Source organism: Ursus americanus, chromosome 10 (genome assembly GCF_024610735.1).
Source record: "Ursus americanus isolate L20-20 chromosome 10, mUrsAme1.1.p, whole genome shotgun sequence".
In the NCBI taxonomy this organism is placed as follows: domain Eukaryota; kingdom Metazoa; phylum Chordata; class Mammalia; order Carnivora; family Ursidae; genus Ursus; species Ursus americanus.
Genome location: NC_142136.1, coordinates 60,886,015 through 60,910,834, shown reverse-complemented (window position 1 = coordinate 60,910,834; position 24,820 = coordinate 60,886,015). Strand labels below are relative to the sequence as shown.

The 24,820-nt window shown below is 35.0% G+C and overlaps 1 protein-coding gene and 1 long non-coding RNA gene across 7 annotated transcripts in view; one reads left to right on the top strand and one right to left on the bottom strand.

Moving 5' to 3' along the window:
• Positions 1-736: 736 nt before the first annotated feature.
• On the bottom strand, positions 737-5,470 carry LOC123791895 (uncharacterized). Of its 3 annotated transcripts, none has more exons than XR_006779550.2 (5): positions 5,392-5,470; positions 4,081-4,195; positions 2,912-2,949; positions 2,138-2,342; positions 737-1,009 (listed from the first exon to the last, which is right to left on the bottom strand). It is a non-coding gene; the product is annotated as an uncharacterized LOC123791895 (long non-coding RNA). The 3 variants fall into 3 exon arrangements; XR_015725970.1 differs by lacking the exon at positions 5,392-5,470 and adding an exon at positions 5,103-5,377; XR_006779549.2 differs by lacking the exon at positions 5,392-5,470 and adding an exon at positions 4,965-5,102.
• A 32-nt stretch (positions 5,471-5,502) lies between these two features.
• COG6 (component of oligomeric golgi complex 6) overlaps positions 5,503-24,820 on the top strand; it is an 89,808-nt gene continuing 70,490 nt past the window's right edge. For 2 of the 4 annotated variants that reach the window (XM_045796905.2, XM_087865169.1), the window contains exons 1-7: positions 5,503-5,732; positions 8,390-8,533; positions 12,723-12,794; positions 16,928-16,986; positions 21,462-21,573; positions 22,443-22,525; positions 22,897-22,967. In XM_045796905.2, coding sequence (XP_045652861.2) covers positions 5,580-5,732; positions 8,390-8,533; positions 12,723-12,794; positions 16,928-16,986; positions 21,462-21,573; positions 22,443-22,525; positions 22,897-22,967 — 694 coding nt within the window. In that variant the 5' untranslated portion in view covers positions 5,503-5,579. The remainder of the gene's footprint in view (positions 5,733-8,389; positions 8,534-12,722; positions 12,795-16,927; positions 16,987-21,461; positions 21,574-22,442; positions 22,526-22,896; positions 22,968-24,820) is intronic. The other 2 variants (XM_045796906.2, XM_045796907.2) reach the window with 2 other exon arrangements.

The following is a 24,820-nucleotide window of genomic DNA, read 5'->3' as shown; positions in this document are numbered from 1 at the left end:
GTTTTTTCAAGGATTCTTTGATTTGTCCAATAGAAACTAATCCTTCAGAAAAAGAGGGGGAAATCTAGTATTTTCTATCTGGTCTAATTGGTGCTGAAACAATAAAACTGGCTAATATTAAGGGATGGGACTTGGGCAGCCTATGACATGCAATGACTAAAAAAGTTAATCAAATTATCACCTGTGGGCACTCTGGAATAATACGCCTGCTAACGGCAAGGGTTTGGAGGACCATGTGGCCTCCACTGCAATGGAAGTTCTTAATAATCAGATGAACAAAATGACCAGCTCTATGGATGTCAGACATCCTTCTTCCTAACCACCAACAAGTTTGTTCACTTGGGCCCATGAACAAAGTAAAATGGTGATGGCGGCAGTTGCAACAATGTGAATTTCCTTTTACCTGCCCACCACTTTTGTTGAGTGCCCAAATTTGCCAGCTGCAGCCAAATCTGAATGTCTAGTTTATAAACATACCCCAGAAGGACTAGCAGCCTTTGAATAATTAGATTCCCTCCCTCATGTAGGAAGAAATATTTTGTTCTACTGAACTGGAATTTGCCTCCTTTTTCTACCATCCATTCACTTACTGAATGCCTTATTTACCACCATAATTTCACATGCAACGTTGCTTCTTACCTAGGAAATTGCTTTATAGTGAAAGAAATAATGTAATGTCTATGAAATTCATTAGTCTTATGATACATTCCATTAGGAAGAAGCAACTACAAAATAGTGATGGAAGCTATTCATGATTTATTACCACAACAGCCAGAAGACAATGTCTCATAAGTTTAGGGTACCTGCTATCCTGTAAATTGGAGTTCAGTATTTGTCCTGTTTCTCCTGTAGCCAGAATATATGATGTAAGGATAAAGGAGGTAGGTAGGAACAGCATCTCCTACTATATTTATTACCCACTCACAAAAATGTTGTTCTTTGTCTCCAAGTCTGGCACTGCTGCTGGTGCTGATTCTGGAATTCTGTGTTGCCAGATGTCTGTTGTCTCCTGAACGTAATGAGAATAGATGCACATTATTATAGAGCTTAAATCTTGTGATTCAAAGTGTCGGGGCCCAAGAGAACTTACACATATCGGGGGTAGTAAGAGTTGTCCCAGCTGAACTGGATGGTGAGACTCCTAGGGGCGCCGGGTGAACAACCATATGGTTGTGCAGAGTAGCCGATCCTGACCATACAGGGAAGTTGGGTTTTGCTATATGGTACAGCTAGAAAGAAGTAAGGACAGAATCTAAAGATTTCCTGAGTACTTCCTAGGACTTCCACGTCCTGGGGCAAAATTACAAGGAAAGTACGGTCACTTAATACAGCCAGATCCATCTGGTGCCCTGCTTCTTTCAGTATGGCCCTTTGGGTCACCTCAATGGATAAAGAACTTTGGTCAGGGGATATATTGGCCAAAGAGAAAGGATCATGGAAAGAACAGAAATCATATATTCCAGCAACAGCTTTGTGACAGTTGCAGAAGTAAAAACTGACATTTAAGCCTGTTTTCTCTTACATCTTTTCTTCGTTGAACAACATTTTTTAAAGGATGGGTTTTTGATGGTTACTTTATAGTTTAATCCATAAGTTACATGATATTGGGGAAAGACGATAACAAAGCCAGAGAGAAATTTGACTTTGAGCTAAATAGAAAAAGATTCAATTTTAGGTTTTCCTTAGGGGATAAAGTAAGTGAGGTTTTGGTTATGTGGTAAATAAATTGCATTAAATTAGACAAAAATATTTTTTAAGGGTAAGTATGAGAAGAAAAGTGCATGTTAATATTATCCACCTGAAGGGATAAACTGGGTGGACATTTGCTATATACATAGGTGTGTATGTGTGGGAGTGGGGGTTATACAGTCTCTGAATATTCTTTCTATTTTTCAGTAGTGGTCCGCTTTCTCAGCTCCCCTGACAATGGGCACAAATCTGTTACCTAAGCTCTGCCAATGAGAAGCACCTGTCCTAGACTTTGAAACAAGAGAGAGTGGCACAAAAAGCAGAGACAGGGGAGAATTCTTCAGGAACGGCAAAGTTTTAAGCAACATGATCTCCAGAGACAGCAATGGCAGTTGTGCCGTGGAGGCATCCTACGTGTGGGGTCAGGAGTGGGGGTGCAGTGACTTACGGATCCCAGCCTTCGGCAGCAATGACGACAGGGTCCATGATGAGCTTCTGTGTGGAGTGATTTTGGTAATTGTGACATGTGGCCCATCTCCTTTTGTTTCTGCCTCCTTTCCGAGCGTGGTTCTTCATCCTTCCTATCGATTCTGAGACTTCTCCAATATCCTTTCGTTAAATAAATTCCTCTTTATGTCATCCATAGTCAGCTCCTATTAATTGCAATTAAGAGCTCTAACTTTTAAAGCCATTAAACTTCATTTCAATACTTTCATTCAGGAAGCCTTTGTAAGCCAGCCAGTAAGTGCAAAGCCTCGTGGCAGAAACTAGCAAGGCAAAAACAAGTGACGTAGTCCCCATTATCCAGGTACTAAGAGTCTAGGGGGAGAACAACACATACATAAATCAGTTTTAAGAATAATCTTATAAAGTTATAATAGGTGTTGTATATTAAGTTCTACGGAGTCTGCTTGAGGAATGAAATAATTCTGCCCAAGGAGAAGTGGGGAGCTTTGTGAAGGTACAACAGAAGAATTTATTTGAGTGGAGCTGGAAGGACAAATAGGATTTCACTAGTTTCACAGGAGCAGACACTCCCGGAAGAGTGGGTTGTATGAGCCAAGGTATGGTTTGTGATGTGTTTGTTGCCCAGAAAACACAGGTGGCTGGAGTGTTGCAATCACAGGCAAATGGCTAGAAATAAGACTAGAGTGATAATGTAAGATCTGATTATGAAGGCTTGTATGTACCATACTAAACAGTTCTTTTCTTCAGTACTTACCAGTATGGGTTTTAAAGCAAAAAGTGATAGGACCAAATCTGTTTTAGAAAAATAATGCTGATGTCAGTATGAAGACATTAAGAACAGTGTCAAGTCAATACCAGCATAGAACACATTTGAACGTTTAGCTACACAAGTTTTTGCCTACATTCCAAACGGGAAATGTACACAACTCAAAACCCAAACTGAGAAGCCGTAATAGAATTTGATAACTAACTGCCAGTTTAGCTAGAACTAGCTATGTGATCTAAGGTTAGCCATATATCCTTAGTCTTGGATTACTCATCAATAACAGAGTACTAGTTACATGATAACATGGTAATCATCCTTATGCTGCAGGGCAGTTATCAAGAGAAGAACAGCATATTATAAAGATCTAGCATTGAGCCTGATTATCAATAAATTTGAATGCTAAGTAATAGAGGCTATCGCTATTAATACATCAAAAAGTACAGAGGGCTAAAAATTCTATGACTCACCAGACGTGGCTTCCTAAATGCCATGTTATATTTCGATGAAGCCACAGCGACTACTATTATATGACTTCCACTTATTTTGGAAGCCAAAGAGCAAGAAAGCTTAAATAACCATCCAAAGGAGAAGAGGGGGATTTTGGGGATGCCCTCCTTTCAGCCATTACTTGGAAGGGAAGTATCTCCACGTTTTACTCTACAGCATGGTTCCTCTGTAGGTGTGTGAGAATGCCTCACTCTTCTACAGGCATGTATTTATTTTCCCATGAAATTAAAATATTTAAATCAGAGCCTGTCTTTTCATTCTTTCAGGGCTCTAGTATATTAAAGAGCTCAATATATGAAATGATCTTTCACATTTTCATGAAAAGAAAATGTTTATGTTTGATCTTATATACATACATTTATAACATAGGTTTGTGATGAGGCTTACCTGAATATTTACTTTAACTTTTGAAAAATATTGATTTTAAGCACTTAACTTATAATTTATAGTTAGCCTTATAGAACATATGATAATGAAGTAAACATTAAAAAACATACAAATGGCTTTAAATGTTTAAATTGTACAGTAATTTCCATCCTCACACTACCACATATTATTCTAATTTTCAGATGATTTTGTTTCTTTTTTTTACAATTGCAAATTCAGAGAGGTACAAGTGAGCATAGAAAAGTAGGCCATAATTACCCTACCTTAATAATCTCTGTTAATATATTCAGTAGCTCATGGGTAAGATTAGAAACTTTCAATCCATTTGGAAAGGTACAAAATAAAAAGTGAAAGCCTCCCTTTCACAGGAACGCTGTCCTGAAAAAAACCAGAAAAGTTTAAATTTACATGCATCTACAAGGGATCATATGCACTATAATGCACTTTGCTTTTTTCACATGTTATATTTTGGAATTCTTTCCACATCAGCATTTAGATCTCCTTCACAGCAGATAAGTTGCATAGTACAGTATTGAGTGAATGGACCATAATTTATTTGTACTGATGGACACTAATTGTTTCCAGTTTCTCTTTCTCTAGCTCCCTCCCTCTTCTTTATTTTCCCTCAGTAGCACTTCAAAATTTTCTTCATCTAGGTCCTATGTATTTATTGAATTGAATTCATAGGGCCTTTAGGGTCATTTCTTTTTGCTAATTGAGCCATTTCTTCTTCACTTGCCAGAATTGGGATATGCGATTTTGTTACATATATACATATATGTGTATATGTGTATATCTATACATACACATACGGCATAAGGCAAATTAAGGACAAAAGCTAAATGGTTAGTGTTTTGGAAAAATACTAAACGAGAAGTTCAGAGATTTTACTCTGATCCAAATTTTAAAAAGTGAGAAAAGAAATTTTAAAAATAATGATATTTGTTAACTAGACCCTCCTGAGAATTTATTTTTCATCTTATTACTCACTTCCTCATGGGTTACACTGGCTTTGGCCAATTCGTGGAACACCCAAGTTCCTTCTTGTCTTTGGACCTTTGCATTTACACATTCTCCTACCTGGGAATGATTTCACCCTATGTTTCAGATTTTCCTTCAAATCTCAGCTTAAATGTCAACTCCTTACCTTCCTGGGTGAAGTAGGACCCTCCCTCCACCATTCTCTTTCGCTGCATTTCAGTACCTTCAGAGCGCTCATCACCATCTTGTAACATTCACCTCCTTTGTTTCAGACATATTATGTAGACCCCCCCAAAATACCTACCTGAATATGAATACGTAATATGCTCCAATAAATACTTTAAAAAGAGAGAGAATTCAGGTAAGGTGAATTTAATTACTGTAGAGTTAACTTTTCTGAATTTATATGCCAGGCACAAGAGTCAGTGTATGTTACCAATGCCTAGCTTAGACTTTCATAGATTCAGGATTCCGAAATCCTTTCAATCCCATAAATCTTAATCCCCAAACTTTAAATATAATTTAAATTTCAGACCACTTTGTGAAATCTCCCACCAGCCTCCCCTTCCCGCCCTAATGATCCGCCCACTTACCCTTAACTTCTCTAACGCCCCGCCCTTCCAGCAACCTGGCTGAGCTGGGCGGTGCTGGCAGAGCCTTCTGGGACCCGGGACGCATGCGCGGCACACCGCGCACATGCGCAGTACTGGCGCAGCTGGGGTGGTTCCCAGCCTAAGGCTGAGGTGGCCGCCAAGGAGCTGGGGGAGGGGCCTGCGACACTATGGCCGAGGGCGGCGGGGAAGTAGTGGCAGTACCCGCGTCCGAGGCTGCCAATGGCCTCAGCAATGGGGCAGGCCGGGTCCCCGCGCAGACCAGCAACCCGCTGTCGCGGAAGCTGAATAAGATCCTGGAGACGCGGCTGGACAACGACAAGGTAACCGGGGCTGGCAGGGCCAGGGGTCCCGCGTCGCCCGCGGAGCTGAGCCTGGCCGGGGGCGGTGTCTGTTTGGCACCCACTCCCTCATCCCTCCGTCCCTCCGTGGAGGGGACCGGAGACCCGCGGGATCCGACCTGGGACGGTAAGAAGGGGAGGCCGAGGAGCCCCTGGAAAAGCGAAGAGGTGTCTGGGATGTCACCCCCTATTTGAAAAACCTGTTCCTGGAAGGCTCTGGGTCTGGGAGGCAAACAGTGGAGTCTCCGTACCCGGGAGGTGTTCGGGGGGGGGGTCCGAACTGGGAGAGAGGAGAGCCCAGGGCAGGATTAGAAACCCATGGGCAAGAGTAAATTACAAGACTAGGCAACGTGAATCGGGGTTAGGAGGAACTGGAGAATCGGGGTAGGCATAATTGAGCATTTCCACTGACGGGTGAGAACGACTGAAATAACTTGCAGCGCGAGAGAACTACTGCTTGCTCAGGGCTCAGATGAAATACTGTGTAGTACTAGTTTTTGTTGTTGTTAGCTAAGCTCCGCCCGTGATAGGTGGGCTCATGCTGTATTTCTTTATAAGATAAACCGTCCACATCCTCTCCCAAGTACCTCCTGAAATGCATCCATCCAGCTTCTGTCGTAGCTGGTTATCTTTTATGTATCACTGAGTCTTTAGGTAACTTGGTCATGCCATAAAGAAAAAAACATATGCAAAAGTGAGAGAATTTTGTAGATAAATTTATAAGTAACTGAAAATAAGCTGTCAATAAGAATTTGGGTGTAAGAAATAACATACTGTATTAAGAAAGATGGGCTCTGGGGCCACCATTTATTTATTAGATATAACCATCAAATTGAAGCATTATGATTTGAGTAAGCCCCTTAATTTCTCTGAGCTTATTTTTCATCATTTCTAAGTTGAGGATACTGCTGGTAACTTTCTCAGGGTTGTTGTGAGGATTCAACAAGAGAATCTATCTGAAGTGCTCAGCACAGTGCCCAGCATTTACCATTTCTTATTAAATGTTAATTTTATCATACGGCTTATTGTTTAATGTGACTAATACTGACATTTATTATCTCATTTAATACAGCTACTGTGATGTAGGTAACATTATCTCCTTTTTACCCAAGAGAAAAATAAGGTATTGAAAGAGTGTAACAAGGTTAAATCATATAACCAATAACTGGTGGAGCTGTAATTTGCACCTGTCTATGTGATTTTGTTCATTCATCGTTTAGGGACTACTTCTTTGAGCCAGGCCTAGGATATTTCAAGGTTATAGTTAAAATAAATGGTTTCATTTTGTGGCTTTTCTTATTTTTTTGGGTACATAAATCTTTGTAGTGCTTTCTAAAATACTTAATTTAAATAACTTGATTATTTTTTGTCAAGCCAGCCAATATCACAAAATAACATTTTAACTGAAACATAGAAGGGTAAGCCTATTAGAATATATGTTAGTTCAGGTGTAGGAATTTATATTTGGAGTTAGATATCCTGGGCTTGGTCTTCTCCCTTCCTTCCTCTATGCATATTCTCTCTGTAGGAGAACTCTCTCACTTTTATGGTTTTAAATAACAAAAAGGGTGATGATTCTCAAATGTATAACCCTGTTCTTGATATCTCTACTGAGCTCCAGATTTGTATAATCCGTTGCTTATCTGACACCTCCAATTAGTTACCTGATCAGCATCATAAAAACTTAGCCCAATTCTTGGTTTTGGAATATCTCCTTCTTTTCATCTGCAATGCTACTGTCTTGTTCTAAATCACTATCGGATCTTTGTTTGGATTATTTTCTTCCTGCTTGCTTCCTTTCTTGCCCTCTGCCCCATCTGCTCTCTTCACAAAGTTAGAATAAACTTTTAAACATTTAAAACACATTACATTACTCCTTTCCCTAAAGCCTCTAGTAGTGTCCCACAGCTTCAGTCATACTGGCCTTTCTGCTGCTTTAGGGTCTTTGTACTCATAGCTTTTTCTGCCTGTGAACAGCTTTGTCCCTATGGATGCCTTTCCTATTACTTAGGCCTCAGTTCAAAAGTCACCTCAGGGAGGCCTTCCTCTAGGTTCTGCTCCCAGTTACTCAGTTCCTAGCCTGGAGGCTACAGGTGATACTTACTTCTTTTATATATATATATATATATGTGTGTGTGTGTGTATGTGTGTGTGTGTGTGTGTGTGTGTGTATCCTTCCAGAGATAGTTTATACATTCACCAGTAAGTATGCATGTATATAGTCTTCTTTCTTTTTTAGCAGTTGGTATTATAACTGTTTCTATACCTTGCTGTTTCACTTACTGTATCTTGAAGTCTGTATTATATAAGTACATAAAGAATTTTCATCTTTGTTAAAATGGATATATCATAATTTCTTTAACCAATTCACTTTAGATGGACATTAAGGGTATTTCCAGTCTTTACAATTCCAGACTATTCAGCAGTGAGTAGTCTCATATACATGTTGCAATGGACAAGTAAGTAGATCCTTATTGTGTTCTAGAAATAAGTTTACTATTCAGTAATGTGAAGGTTGCCAGGTATTTTTGATTATTTAATGGAAACATTTGAAAATCATTTCATTAAAATTTGGCTTGAGATTAGGAAAACATTTGAAAATGGTTCCCAGTAACTGTCTTCTATTATCAATTGTGTAGGAGATGTTGGAAGCTCTCAAGGCACTTTCAGCCTTTTTTGTTGAAAACAGTTTGCGGACTCGAAGAAATTTACGTGGAGATATTGAACGCAGAAGTTTAGCCATCAATGAAGAATTTGTCAGCATTTTCAAAGAGGTGAAGGAAGTATGTAAATTCTTGTTTGACATTTATTGAGAACTTACTGTATGCCTAAACTCTGTGCTAAGTATTTTTATGAATTGGGTTATATGTTTGCTGTTCACATACCATGTTCAAATAGAAAACTTAACTACTTAACTCCAGAAGCATCCAGGTCCTTCAGTTAGTGTGATTTCTCAATCGGTGACCTCCACTAATGTTGCTTCTGAGAAAGTTGTAACGTTTGTTCTAGGATACTCTCTTAGAAATTTTTGCTTTTTTAACAATAACAAGAAAAAACATTTCTTTAAATGATTTTCTAGTAGAAATTTTCCCTCACTGAATAAACCTCTTTTAGATAACCACTTCTCATTGAAGATTAATTAGGATTGAGTTACTTTAGTGCATCACAAATTATGAAATTTTCAGATTAATTAAGATCAATTACTTCCAGCATAAGTAATAATCTATCATACTTGAGTGAGCAGACTACTCACCATAGGGTAAAAATGAATTATTTATTATGTTATTACATTTTACTTATGCAATGTTTTGTTCATTTTATTAATATCACATATGCTGTATGAGTTGTATGGAAGTGTTATATATGGTTTCAGTGACTAATAAACAAATGACGTTTAATAGTTTAGAAAGATTTCATTGACTGAGGCTAAAAATCTGGAAGGCTGGAAGGACAGTTTGGTAGTGTTCGTAAGAATAGAAAGGGTATCCATGAGCACATCCAGATTGCGGTCTCTAAGTACCGTTTCCTACTGAAAGTAACAATCTTACAAATATCAGGAAGCAAGGAAGCTATCTGAGACCTTTGGGAAAGTGGTGGAAGAACTTTGGAGCTAACTTGATGAGGTTTCTGTTGGGGTGATTAGAGCATCAGTAAGAATAACTCAGTGGACTAAAACACAGCAAATGTGTTTAAACCCACAAATTCATACTGATCTAAAAACCAAACAGAACCCTCATTGGTTATATTTGGTGGATATAAGGGAACCAGCTTATTTTGAAAACTGCTAAATAAAAGAGTCAAGCATTTATCCTGTCTTTTGTTCCAGCTACATACAGTTGTTGAGGGGAGGCTTCCCTTTATAGCTTTATTCTAATAAATGAAGAAAGAATGATAGAAGATGAGAAGATTTTGCCACCACCGTTAAATTTATGGATCTAGTGCAAGGTTTCTCAGCTTGGCACTATTTTCCGTTTTGGGTCAGACAAGTGGGGACTGTCTTCTGCTGTTTAGGACGTTGAGCAGCATCCCGGGATTCTATCCACTAAATGCCAGTAGTACCACTTTTTCTTCAGTTGTTCCACCCAAAAATATCTACAGATACTGCCAAATGCCCCATCAGGGGGCAAAATTGCCCCGATTGAGCACCGCTGATCTAGCCATTGGTCATCACTGGCAGCTAACCTCTCAAAAAGCAGCTAACCTCATATCTGTCACTTCTAATAAGGGTATGTAACACTACCTATGAAAAATTCTTTCCAGAAAACTGAACCAGAATATAATCAAGCTTCTAGATCTAACTGCCTGTTTATAGGAAATACAGGGGTCAGAGAAATATGTTAGCACCACAGATATGCAGTTAGCAAATATAGAATGTAGGGAACTGTAGAGACAGATGAGCTGGTTTCTTCAACAAATAAATTGTAAGAAAAAGAGAAATAGGGAGAAGTGAGACGGTATAGATTTAAAAAAAAGAAATGAGAAATAGCAACCAGTTGCTATTTGTGAATCTAGTTGGTTCCTGACTTGCAATAATTATTGAAAAATTGGGACAGCTGGGGAGATTGGAACACTGACTAGATGTTTCATATTAGGAGATCATTGTTAAATATTTGATGTGAAAATGGCGTTATGTTTTTTGAGTCTTCTTAGAAGCATATACTGATGTTTATGAATGAAATGATAAAATAACGTGAATACAAAAAAATTCAGTTTGTGGGGGAGGGAGAAAGGATGAAGGAGAGGTAGAAAGTGGGTAGAGAAATAGATGAAACAAGAGTTGTCAAAGCCGGGTGATATGTACATTAGTTCATATTATCTCAACTTTTGGATATTTTTGAAGATTCTCCATAATAAAAAGTTTTTAGAAAGTTTATCATATACCAGTTTTATTTCTCAGCTTATAATTTTATTTAATTGGGGAGTGGGGGAAGACAGTTTGCCCTAAGTTCAAATAAAGACTTTATAAGTAGTGTACAGGCCATTGAATTACAATCATCAAAACGCGGCATTGAAATCATATATTTTAAATAGATGTAATACATATATATTACATAGATGTAATTTATATTATTTGACAATCAGGTCCATTTGGTATATTATGGTGGCTAATGTAAATATTAGGAGAAACTGACTTAGCTGGCTGATAATGCCGTAGTGCTATTCGTATTAGATTACACAGTGAGATTTAAGGGAATAGTGAGATTAGCGTACTTAGGTTTCTGCTATTGCTAATATTAATTGATATTTTTGGAATCATGTTTTTTTTGTTCACCTCAAAGCAATTTAGGACTTCATTTAATGATTTGATTTATATGCTATTTGTAGTGAAGTATAGAGAATAACATTTGAAAATATTGGGTGCTGTGATATTTATAATTCAAAGTACTTTATAGAAAGAAGGGAGAAAAATCTTACTTCTTGGACTTAGATCTGTACTCATATTTTGATAAGTGATTTTCTAACTTGTTGATCCTCACACTTTGTTTATAGCCTCACTGGGCAGCTTTCTTATCTCTTACCCTCTGATTGGCCCATCCCTTTGTAAGATGGTCATGTTTCTATTTGAAGATCTGAGAATTGTGTTGAAAGGGATTGTCCACTGTCTACCACTGAAACCTCCTTCTATATTTTTCTGTTGTGTGACACCAGTTTGAATTGGGGAAAAGAAGATAGTAGTGCAATATGAAGCTAAATGTGATATCATTTTTTCATATAATATTTTTCATTGATTCAATAAGGACTAGTGAATGGTTTGGTAACAAGTGTAGAGCCTGGGAGACCTGTTGGAAAACTCTTTTTTTTTTTAATCAGTTCACATAGAGATACCAATTGACCTGAACTAAAGTAGCTGTTAGAGTAGTAAAAAAAAAGGGGGCGCCTGGGAGGCATAGCGGTTAAGCGTCTGCCTTCGGCTCAGGGCGTGATCCCGGCGTTCCGGGATCGAGCCCCACATCAGGCTCCTCCGCTATGAGCCTGCTTCTTCCTCTCCCACTCCTCCTGCTTGTGTTCCCTCTCTCACTGGCTGTCTCTATCTCTGTCAAATAAATAAATAAAATCTTAAAAAAAAAAAAAAGAAATGGATAAGATGCATACAGTCAGGGTATAAATGATTGGATTTAATGACCAGTTACATTCCCATGTACCTGGAGGGGGCTAGAGGAAGAAGTACACAGGGAGAGAATGTTACTGAGAAAATTGCCAGCTCTGTGGCATGATCTACTATGTGACTCCACAAGGTAGAGGAGGCACGATTTTTAGTTTATTAGGTTTTTGTATTTGCTTGTTTTTATTAATTAAAAGTTACAAATAATTCATTATTGAAAAGTTAGATAAGATCAGAAGTCAGAACAATTGCTTATTATCCTATCACCCAGAAATATCTTTTGTCATTATTTTATTGTCTGGCTTTTCCTGTGTTCTTCTGTATGTGTGTATGTGTGTATATATATATATATTTTTTTTTTTAAATGGGAGGTATTATATGTATTGTTTCATAATACTTTTTTTATCTTATATAGACATCTTTCCATGCCAACACACACACACACACAGTCATTGTTATGTATGTGCACAGATTTCCATTGTGTGGTTGGAAATATTTCACATTTTCCTTTTGTTTTAGGCAACTCTGTGTTGATCATCTTCTTACATATATTGTTGCACACTTATCTGATTGATTCCTTAGGATAAATCTTAGTGTGAGTATACCTGATTGAAGAGGTATTAATATTCTTAAAGCATTTGCCATTTCCAAATGTCACCCCCTTTAAAAAGCATATACTAATTTCTTTACATCTTTTTTATCACTAGGTGTTATTCTTTTTAATTATTTCCAATCTTAAATATGAGATCTTTTGTCATGCTTTGGCAAAAAAAAAAAAAAAACTCATGAGATGAAAATAGGTTTTGGCTTAGGGGAGAGAATTTCTTTAACAATATATGTAATGCTTGCTGTTATTTTTTCCTTTTCAGGAACTTGAGAGTATACATGAAGATGTTCAAGCAATGAGCAGTTGTTGTCAAGATATGACAAGTCGCCTACAGGTACTGTGTAATGGCTGGATTTTAGCTTAGTTCCTGGTTCAAAGTAAGCTTTCAAAAATTGTTAGCTAGATCTACAAGATATGTGGCTATCTAATATATCATCTCCTATAGGAAGTTCAAATATAAATATTATGCTTATTTTTAAACTATAAATAGGTATTTTTGGATGATGGTTTACTGATATTGTTCAGTTAACTCCAGTTGCCTTTTTATTTTGACCTAGTCAGTGTGGAGCTAACTGTATAGAATTTTGATAAACCTCTCAATCCTGTAATATTCCATAAATCCAGCAGAAATGAGTTCCTTAGTAGAAAGTCTCAGGAGTAAGTCGAGACTGAAGCTATGCCTAACAAAGACCCAGCTTACTCATGTTTTGTGCTCAGCCTCCCCACAAAAAAAAATCTCAGGAAAATATCTGTAACTCTACATCTGTTTATTAAAGCAGTTTGGAACTTCCAGTTTGATTGCAGAGTTAAGATTTAACCTAATTACCCTCATTTATAGCATTTTGAAATAGTGAGTAGAATAGGGTTCCTCCTAAGAGTCAGTCATGATTATGTTTACTAAGATTCTCCTGGAACTATTGACAGCTACAGTGATTCTAGGAAGAATCATATGCATATTCCACAAATCAATCCTAAGCTACTTGCATGATCTATCTCTAGAACCAGTTTCCCGTTTCTCTAAAATTTTAGCTTTCCTAGTCTTAACTAAATTTCAGTACTCTTATTGAATCAGATATTATTAGCATATCTATTGTTCAACCTTAGGTCCTTATGAATTACATAGTACTTAAATAGTCATAAAATCTTTGCTAATTATTGTCATTTTACATTTTTTGTAATATTACATTTGTTACTTAGTAATTTTGTTTGACTATTCTGTACCTCTAACTTTAATTTCCTTTTCTCATCTTCTGGCTTTCATGATTTAATGCCTTTTCTCAAATTACACTCTGTAGGGTTTTTTGTATTTTATACTCTTGCAATTATTTTGTAGTATTTTTATATGTGGTGTTATGGGATTACTCAAGTTCCTGTTTTGGGGGGCAGTATCTCTTGTTTTCTAATTTTTATCTTTAATTGTATCTTTATCCTTTTATCATAGCTATTTGTAGATATGAAAAGATCAAAGTATTTTTATTCTTCATGCTATTTTCAAAACAGATTATAAGTATTTTAAATCACAAAGCATCCTCTTTGGTTTTGTCCTTGTATTTTCTTTTTTTTTTTTTTTTTAAAGATTTTATTTTTATTTATTTATTTGACAGAGAGACAGCCAGTGAGAGAGGGAACACAGCAGGGGGAGTGTGAGAGAAAGAAGCAGGCTCCCAGCGGAGGAGCCTGATGTGGGGCTCGATCCCAGAACACCGGGATCACGCCCTGAGCCGAAAGCAGACGCTTAAGGACTGCGCCACCCAGGCACCCCAGTCCTTTGTATTTTCTTTGTACCCACCAATCCTATTTTTTCCTTATAATGGCGTGGGCCCTTCTTTCTTTTTTTATATCAATTTTATTGAGGAAAAATTGATGTACAATAATAAACTGCATCCATTTGATGTATACAAATCAATGCATTTTGACAGTTCTAGACCCATGAAACAGCTACCATAATGAGTATGTACATTTTCATCACTTGCAAAAGATTCTCTCATAGCTTTTTAAACTGAATATTTAAAAATATTGTATACTACTTGTTGTTTACATTTAGTTTTGATTCTCAGATTAATAGGGATTAGATCTGTGATTTTGAAAGTTTTGTTCATCCGTTGGCACTGATTTATTTGCATGTAGTGTTGTTGGAATCTTCATAGTACCCACTCGGACTATCAACTCTAGAGTAATGTTTTTAATTTATTCATTAATAGAAAAAAGAATTACTTCTTCATTTTAGGATGTTATACACAGGACTAATTTAATTAGCTCATATGTTTCAAAATACTTTGGACTTAGGACATTTTAGAAGTTATTATTACAGGATACTTTTAGAAATGTTATTAATAATATGTTGTGGACTTGCTTGGATAAATTACATTTAGAGGCATATGTTTATTAATGAGAAATAATCATCATTAACATTTAAGATAAATTGGAAATTGTTTTAGGATAATGATCTTTAGTGGTATTATTAAACATTATTTTGGAATCATTACCACAATTTATGAATGAAGAGTCAGGAAATATAATTCTTATTGTACACCATAAGTATCATATTTCAGCAATTAATAGATGGTATTTTCTGTAAGATATACCTTCAATTTAATAATGACTGAGACTAAAAAAAGAAGCTAGTAAGCATTTTTTGATACTGATTTTGTGAAGCATTCTTTTTTCACAAATATTAAAATGTAAATATATTTTGAAATTGAGGGAATACTACCTTTTAAACAATTACATTAGGCAAGAATAAGGTGGCAGTGGATCTTGAAAGCAAAGCAACATTAAGAAAGATAAGGAAGAATTTGAAGAAATTAGTAAATTTAAAAAGTAATAATTTTAGAATAGTACCATGGGAGCCATCGTGTTCAACTCCTTCCTTAAAAGTTATTGATCTGCTGAATTACCTAGGTTCAAATCTATTTTCTTAAAAATATTTACTATTTGCTAGGTGCATACTTTGGTTGCAAGGAACACAGACTCAACTGGAGGTGGAGGTGGGGGGGCTCATTGATGGGATGCCCATATGAAGCAATGAGGCAGAAAGTTATATTGACAATCTGAAAGACTATAGGAGGATTAGGCCTCTAAGAACCCAGAAGTTGCGGTGGGCTAGGGATTTCTGTCTAGATCTAATGTAGCTCTAGAAACATTAGCAGCAGAAGCTTGGCTCTTTATTGTAGTGTTCCAGCCTGAAAATGACCTATATCTTCACATATTTGCTCTGGTATCCTATCTTTAACAGACTGATCTTCCACAGTATGTGTTTGTCTACTTTATGCAGTTGACCGTTGAACAATGCCAGAGGTTAGGGGCATTGACCGCCCACACAGGCAAAAGTCTACATATAACTTTTGACACCCCAAAACTTAACTACTACTAGCCTAATGTTGACCAGAAGCTGTTAACATAAACAGCCAATTAACACATATTTTATGTTATTTGTATTATATACTGTATTCTAATAATAAAGTAAGCTAGAGACAAGAAAACGTTACTAAGAAAATCATAAGGAAGAGAAAAGAGATTTACAGAACTGTAGTTCTTGTGTAAGTGGGCCCACATAGTTAAAATACTTCAACTGTAATTTCCACTTTCTAGTGGCTTTATTTATACATAATTCTAACTCACTCTGTCCCTTCAGGGCATGGACCCCATGTCTCTAGCTGCCATACACCCACTTGTTTCTCCTCTCTTTTCTAATTGCCTCATGTTTAGTTCTTTGAGAATCTGAGTAGCTATATTTGTCTTTTGTTTCAGTCCACTTTAAAATATTTGCCTAATCTTAGGATAGAATAGCTTTTCATCAAGTTTTCATTCCTGATCCTTTTAGTTCTGGCTTGGGGGAGGAAGATTGTTTAATATAAAACTTGGTCAGGAACTTTTTCTTTAGATAGGCTGTCTCTCATCTTCCCCAAAACCCTATATAAGGGATAATTTGTATATTCCAACTCTCAAATGCTTATCTCCATCTTGGGCATTTCTGTTGAGTTCCACACTAGCATTTCAGTGACTTACCTTCCAATTCCATTTAGAGGTCTCATGGTATCTCAAGTCACATGTGCATAACAGAAGTCACGTTTTTCATTCTTATCCTGTTTTTGCAGTACTTCTGTTTCACTAAAAACATCATGAACTGTTAAATTCTTTAGCGCCCTGATACCTTTTCCCTTGTAAGCCTTAGTATTATGTGTCTATTGAGAACTCTGAGTGGGTTCCTCTTAGTAAAAGTAGTATTTGAGCCTTGAAACATTGGTGTCAACTGTTTGGCCTTTTAAATTATTTATTTATTTATTTATTTATTTATTTATTTATTTATTTATATTTTACTTATTTATTTATATTTTGGCCTTTTTTAAACTTTTGAGTTCTGGATCTCACATGCTATAAGTTTGAACTTCAATAAGTGGTACTATTAGTTTTCTGAAGTATAAAAATATTGAAATGTACTAATGTTAGATATGTTTATAATTTTAGGCAGCAAAGGAACAGACACAAGATTTAATAGTAAAAACTACTAAGCTTCAAGCTGAAAGGTAAGTTTTCCTTTGTTTAGTTACCTCTTCATTAATTTGGAGATTAAGTGGAAAGAAAATTATAGATAATTCCAAATCAGAGTTAAAGTAATAAAAAGCGTGATTCAAAATGCATAAAACATATAAGATTCTAAGCTATTATCCAAGAGGAAAATAAATATAAAATGATAATTTAGGAGTATCAAACTTGATATTTGAGTTGAGGGGTTATTCATTCTTGGAGGTGACAGTGTGTTGTTTATTGTTTGCTGTGGAATTATAAAAAGATTGCTTTTTAAAATGTAGGTGTTTTTAAAGTTTTAGTAATTTTGTTTCCACACTCATTGTCTTTTATTTTTCTAGCTATGATTAATCTTCTCTGATATAATTAAGAGTTCACTGTATACATTTTTCTTGTGGTAGTTACAGATAGGTATGTTAATATTGGTTCATTGAATAAATGGGTGAATGAAAATGAGTAGAATATGGATTCATGTATTTTAGTGTGTATTACAGTCTTTTGTAATTAGTTGTTGATTTGGTTGTTTCTTTTCCCTCTAAACTGTGAACTCGTTGAGAACAATGATAATTTCTTACCCTCTTTTTATGTCTCAGTGCCTAATACATTGTAGATTCAATAAATAATTTTTGAGTAAAGGAATATGGAATGCAACTAATCTAATGTCAGGAAAGGAACATAAAATAAAAACTGAAAAAGAAACATTGTATTGGAGCTTATACCATATATGGGACCCTGATTAATGTCTGCAGGAGGCAACATTAAAACATTGTGTTTCTCTGTATATTCTCAAAACTAAGCAGGGTTGTTCATGTTTATTATTTTAGTAAGCTGATGAAAATGTTTTGGCCTGGTATGCTTTTGGGAGTGAAAATTTCTGACATTCTAGTATCCCAAGAGCTGTAGCTTTGATGTGCCAAGTGAACATTTGTGGAAAGTATTTTAGGAAAATTACATAGCAGAAATTATAACAGATTCCTAGGAGCTGGCCGAGAGTTGTTTTTCCATTTTTAAATATTACGTTTTCTTTTTAGCAAGAAACCTTGTTAAACAAGCGATTAGCTTTAGAAATAGAAATTCTGTGGGCTTATTTGGATAACATGACATTCTTATTGAGACAGATATATAAAGGATATGAATATTTTCCCAGCTGGGTTAAAAGAAGGTCAGTCATTGTGACAGCTGATGCTCTAATAGGTAAAGGTCCATGTAGAATTGCCTTCAAGAACTTCAGCTAACATTTCTTTATGGTATTTAGATGATAGAAGGTGAATTTCAGTGATAATCAGAAAATAATATCCACAAAATATACTTCTATATTTTTTAATACTATTGAAGTCACTATTTATTATACATTTTTTTGTCTTCTGTGAAGACCCAACAGCCAGATTTCTTTCTGGACCCAGAAAAATAATCTCTGGTGAATGTTTGTTTCTTTTTGAGGTGTAGTTTGTTAAAGTGGAAAGAATGTAAACTTTGAAGACAAAACCCTGAATTCTAATCTAAATCTTGGGTAAGAGTTCATTAGATTTTTAATTTTGTAGAAGTAACTTCTTAACCTTCGGCCTCAGTTTTCACTTCTGAAAAAAGGGACTAGCATCTGTGTCATGGGGTTGTTGTCATGATTGGATGGTATGCATAGGTGCTGAACGCATTGCCTGACATCTGTCAGGGAACATTACTCTTCCATCCTCCTCCAAAGCCTTTATTAGATAAACCTATCAGCACATCTTGTTTCTACATTGGCTTTGGTGGTTAGGAAGTTTAGGCTATTTTGTGCCTAATTTAATTAGAATAGCTTTTCTCAGCTCTTACTTACTTTTTCATCCTTTCTTACTATTTTATTTTTTAATAGTTCTAGTTTTATTTTAATTCTGTTATTTGTTATAAACTAATTCCTCTCTAAAAAGGTTATACCAATTTACAGTTTTGTCAGCAATATATGAGGATGTCTCCTTTGTCAGTAGTAGGTATTGTCATTAAAAACTTTGCAAATTTTATAGATGAACAATAGCATCATAATTCTAATTTACATTTTATTGAATGTTGGTGAATCAGTATTCTTTTCATTTTGTCATGCCATTTATATTTCCTAATCTTTTTTGTTTTCTTTTATGTATTTTGCCCATTTTTAAATTCTTTTTCTTATTATTTTGAAATTATTTGGTAGAGGTTAGTCTAAAACATTGAGTTAAAATATGACAGAGGCATATTTTCAGGAAAAAAAAAAGCACAGTAAGATTCATAAATCATGTTCTGAGAATGCTTGAAAGAATCATTATAAGGATTAATTAGTCAGTTTATTCTAAATACTTAGTTAATATATGAAGACATATCCTGAAAATTCATTTATGGATGTTTTATATGTATTTTAAAAAAAAATAAATATGTGTTGCTCTATATATTTATGGCAACTTGCTTTTTGTATCTATAAAATGCCTTAAAGATCATTTCATGTTAATATATACAGATCTACATCATATTTATCTGCCGCATATTATTTCATAGAATGTATTTGCTGTATTTATTTATATATTATATAACATACAATATGCAGTGATTACATGAACACATCTCAAAGAAGTTGTAATTTATTGTAGCCATTTATATGTTTTGTATGAACATTTATTTTATATGATTTTATTTAGATATTAAAAACTCTCCAAAAGATACCATATATCAATTTTGATGTAAGAGGGTGACGAAGTCTGTATCCTATGTATCTTTTGCCACACCAGACCCTGGCTTAGGGCTCTTACACATTGTAGGTCCCCGTTAATGTTATTAGATTGCACAGATGCTCTCATACCAAATGATTGGACTATCACTATCTAACAGTAACTTTCTGTCAGAATGGTTGTGCAGTTTTACCTGGGAAGGACATATATGGTAACTAAAGAGTAACATGACTTAAAAATATATTAGAATTTATTTCATTACTACTTTTAAAATAGTTTTCATCTTGAGATACCAAACCCTTGTTTTAGCAGTGTGGCCATTGTTCAATGTATTTTTGGACCAAATCTTTTGTAGATATAGAGCCTCTGGTTCAAAGTCTTTATTTCATGGATTTTTTTTTTTTTTTTTTTTAGAATAGTCAACAATATTATTTGGAATGAGATTTAATGATTAAGAAGTAATATCAAGATAGGTAATACTAGCTTTGATTAAAACAAAAGTAAATTATAAACTAAAGAAATTTATTTCCTTTGTGCCTAATAAATTGACTCTAGAGATAGATCCAAAAGAAGCATCAAAAAGGTTTTAGTCAAAATGATTGTTCTATATAATCTCAAGGAATTTTATGAATTCTTGTAATTACCTTAAATCCTGCATAATGATTGGAGCTTTAAGAGTATAAAACAAAACCTGTTAAGGTGGCTTTTTGATACCCATAATAAGACGATTAAGGACATATGCCATTTACCTATTGTAGATTTCATTGGGTGATTTACATTATTATGTGAGATAAACAGAATGTTACTGCCACCTAGAGGACTTTTACTTTCTAACTTGCTATATTATTTCAGAGCATTTGACTGAATTTAAAACCTGACAACCCTAGCATACCAACAAAACAAAGATGGCAGATGCATTGTACTTTCTATACATATAATGTTCATGTTTATTTTGTTCACTCTCATTTGAATATTATTAAATTGTGGAATATTACTGCCTTGTGGTTACTGCTAGTGAAACCCAATTTTATTTATATATCTCTAAATCTAAGATAGAGTAGCCCGGTATGTTGAAATCCATTCAGGTAGTTTGTACTCCTAACTTGCATTTAGATGGTGACTCGACTCACTCCTTCAGGTCTTCACAGACCACATTCCAGATAAGAGCGTGCCTTTTCTTAATTGTCAAGCTAGTCTAGACAGGTTGCATCCAGATAATGTAATTTAAAAGGCTTTTTTATTACCATATCATGCAGAAAAAATGGGGAAGATAAAAGTGAAGTGCTTTTATAGATTTATGAAGAATTGGTAAATGAGTTCTTGACTGCTGTTTCTAACCTAAAATTAAAAAATAATAGACCTGATTTGGGGTTGCTGTGTACTTCATGTGAAAACTTCAGAAGCTTAGGATTTTTTACTGACTAAGAAGAAATTAGTTGAAGATGGGTGTATTTCTCTCCTGTAAGATAATCTTGTTATTACAAGATGAACAATTCAAGTACATGTAAGTGGCTGAGAATTTGTTGTGCAGAGACCATTTGTGAACTTATTTCTTCTTTTCCATAATGATTAACTCCTTTTACTGTCTGCAGGTATCTGAGGTAGAACGATTTCAGCTAATTTTATTATCTACATGCCTGATGAGCTTCTAATGTTTGAGGCAGAATTGAGGCTTTCAAAGATGTTGAGAATCTTTCACACTTGTTTTAAGAAGTTATTATGTCAGAGATGTAATTTGTTTTAGGCGATGCAAATTCACAGCATGCTTAATTTTTTTTATTGCTTTTTAAAAAATATAGTCAAAGATTAGAAATAAGAGCACAAGTCGCAGATGCCTTCTTATCCAAGTTCCAGCTGACTTCTGATGAAATGGGTCTCCTCCGAGGTACTAGAGAAGGACCTATTACTGAGGTATCTTGCTTTCTGTTACAATCATTTAAAGCACAGCAGATACTGACTTACAGAGAAATCACTTTTTTTAAGGCTTTATTTTACCATCTTAAAAGTTTGATTTAAAAATATTTTTTAAGTTTAGAAGCTAAGATGCATTTTAAATTACCTTAATTTGGCTTTGTTGTTTATTCAAAGCAATATCTAGATTTTTTTTAAAGAAATCAAAGAGTATCAAGTTTATAAAGAAAACCTACTCCTCCTCATTTCTAAGTCCTTTGTCAGCCATTTTCAACCTTGTTAATTGCTTCTTTCCTAAATTCTGTATCCTGGATCTGTTGATTTAAAAAAAAAAGAGGGGGGGGGGCGCTTTGGTTATCTATGTTCCTTATTTTCTGTTGTGAAATAGGAGATTTTAGTCTCTTTTATGCCTCCAACTTTACATTCTACTCTTGGATTAGGAGGCAAGAACAGGTATATAAAAGATACGTAAAACATCATCTTCAGTGATCACAAAAATATGGTTAATTAAGTCATAAGGTAATATGTAGCATGTTTTTCTTTATGTAGTAATCTTTAGGTTTGCATTCTCTTTCACTAGACTATGTATTTCTTGAGGACAGGGATTTTTGTCTATAAATTTTGTGTTCCCAGCAACTAGCATACTGTTTGGTACTAGCAGACATTGAATTAATATATGTTTTAAAATTTAAATAAATATCTATTACACTTTCTATAAAAATTTAGAGAAAGTTAAGGTCAGTTATAGGAGGGCTTCATTAAAGTAAATGAAAGGATTTGTTTTTCCCTTGTAGTGATATTTCAATTTAAAGTAATGTAATTTCACCTGAAAACATGGGCATTTTAAAGTTGCATTCTTAATTTTAAAGGATTTTTTCAAGGCATTGGGAAGAGTAAAACGAATTCATAACGATGTCAAAGTTCTCTTGCGTACAAACCAACAAACAGCAGGGTAAGTAACGTTTTCAATTCATAATTGTATTTCCGCTGATATTTCTAAAATTTTAAAGGCATCCTAGGTTTTTTTGAAATATGGCATTTTGTGAAATAGGAATTTACTCTTTATGTATCTTTGGATAAGGGGGGAGTTAGTTATACCCTGATACTTACAGAGTAAAATAACACTTGCCTATCTGAGTGATGGTATTAAAATTTGACAACATTTACTTAGTCATAAAAAAATTATTGAAAAATCATTCCATAAAATGATAAAAAGTTAATATACTGTAACCAGATCACTCTGTAATTAAATAATACGATTAAATTCTTAGGTGTAGCTGTTATCCGTACCTTTAAATTAAAATAAATCTTTAATTTTCTTAGTTTAGAAATTATGGAACAGATGGCCTTGCTTCAAGAAACAGCTTATGAAAGACTTTATCGGTGGGCTCAAAGTAAGTGATTTCTTTCATACGGTCTAGATTCATGAATATTAGTTTTCAATTTGGTTATTTCATCTGACCTTTGGTATTGTATTTTGATCTTAGTAATCAAAAAGTATTTTTAAAAAGAAAAATGAGCTTTACTTTTGAACATGTTGTGTTTGTATCATGAGCATCTTGTATCATTGAAGCTCTATGTATGGTTAAGGATGATAATAAAAAAATAAAGTTAGTATTTCTGCCCTACATTATCTTAGAGTTGATTAGACATTTTTTATTATTTAAGTACTGTTTTATACATGGTGAATTTATTTTTCTCTTGTTGCTATAACAGATCACCATAAACTTAATGACTTCAAACAACACAAATTTATTACCTTATAGTTCTGTAGGTCAGAAATAAGACATGCTGTCACACGCTAATAGTGTTGGCAGGACTGCATTCATTTCTGGAGGCTCTAAGAAGAATCTGTTTCCTTGCTCATTTAGTTTGTTGGCATAATTTAGTAACTTGAGTCTGCAGGATGGACTAAGGTGTGAGTTTCCTTGCTGGCTTTCGCTGCGGGCTTTTCCCAGTTGTAGAGGCTTCCTGCATTCTTTGGTTTATGGCCTCTTCCTCTGTCTTTAGAGCCAGCAGTAATGGATTGAGTCACTCTCTCACTTTGAATCTCTCTTGCCTCTTCGTCCATATCATATCTCTGATTGACTCTTTTGCCAGCCTCTTCTACTTTTAAGACCTATGTCATTGGACTTACGTGCATAATCCGGGAACATTTCCCTGTTTTAAGATCTGTCACCTTAATTTTGTCTGTAAAGTCCCTTTTGCCATGTACTATAACAGTCACAGGTTCCAAGAATTAGAGATCTTTGAAGGGCCACTATTTTGCCTGCCATAAGTGGTTTATTTATTTTAGTTTTGTTTTAAAATGTCTCAGTATTCTGTTCACAAAACTGCCTGTTAAAACCAAAGACAAAGACAGAAGGATAGGATAGAAGTACATGACATTTTAATAGGTGTTACCAACTGACTTGTTGGAAGGAGTTAGGAATACAGACAGTTAACTAGTAACATCTGTGCTAGACTGTGGAAAACTTTAATTATCTGCTTGATCATTTTACTCTTTATGCCCTAAACCCATTTCTTTTTCTGTTGGTCTTGTTTGCACTGTTGACTCCTATTTGGCGTGTTGTCTGACTTTCTGTCTTTAAATTCAATTCCTACTTCAGTATTCAAAGCTGAACTTAGATTCTGCATCTTTCTGGAACCCTCCATGACTACAGTAAATCACAGTGACTTTTCCCACCTCTAAACACTAACTGCTGGAAACATTTGACCTTCAGTACATTACTACTTAACTTTTCATATATGTATATCTTAGCCTCTCCAGTTACATTTCTACTTCTCAAAGGCAAGGACATTGCCTCACATTTTTTTGTGCTCCCACAACACCTAACATAGTGGTTCTAAACTATGGCCTTCTGACTCCTAAGGACTTTGGAATCCTCTTAAGATATCTCTAATTCCTGCAGAGGAAACCATCAACAAAACAAAAAGACAACCTACTGAGTGGGAGAAGATATTTGCAAATGATATATCTGATCAGGGATTGATACCCAAAATATATAAAGAGCTCATGCAGCTCAACCCTAGAAAAACAATTTGATTAAAAAATGGGCAAAGGAACTAAATAGACATTTTTCCAAAGAAGATCTACCAGATGACTAACAAACACAGGAAAAGATACTCAGCATCATTAATCATCAGGGAAATGCAAATCAAAATCACAATGAGATATCACCACACCAGTCAAAATGACTAATATCACAAAGACAAGAAATAACAAATGTCGGTGAGGATGTGGAGA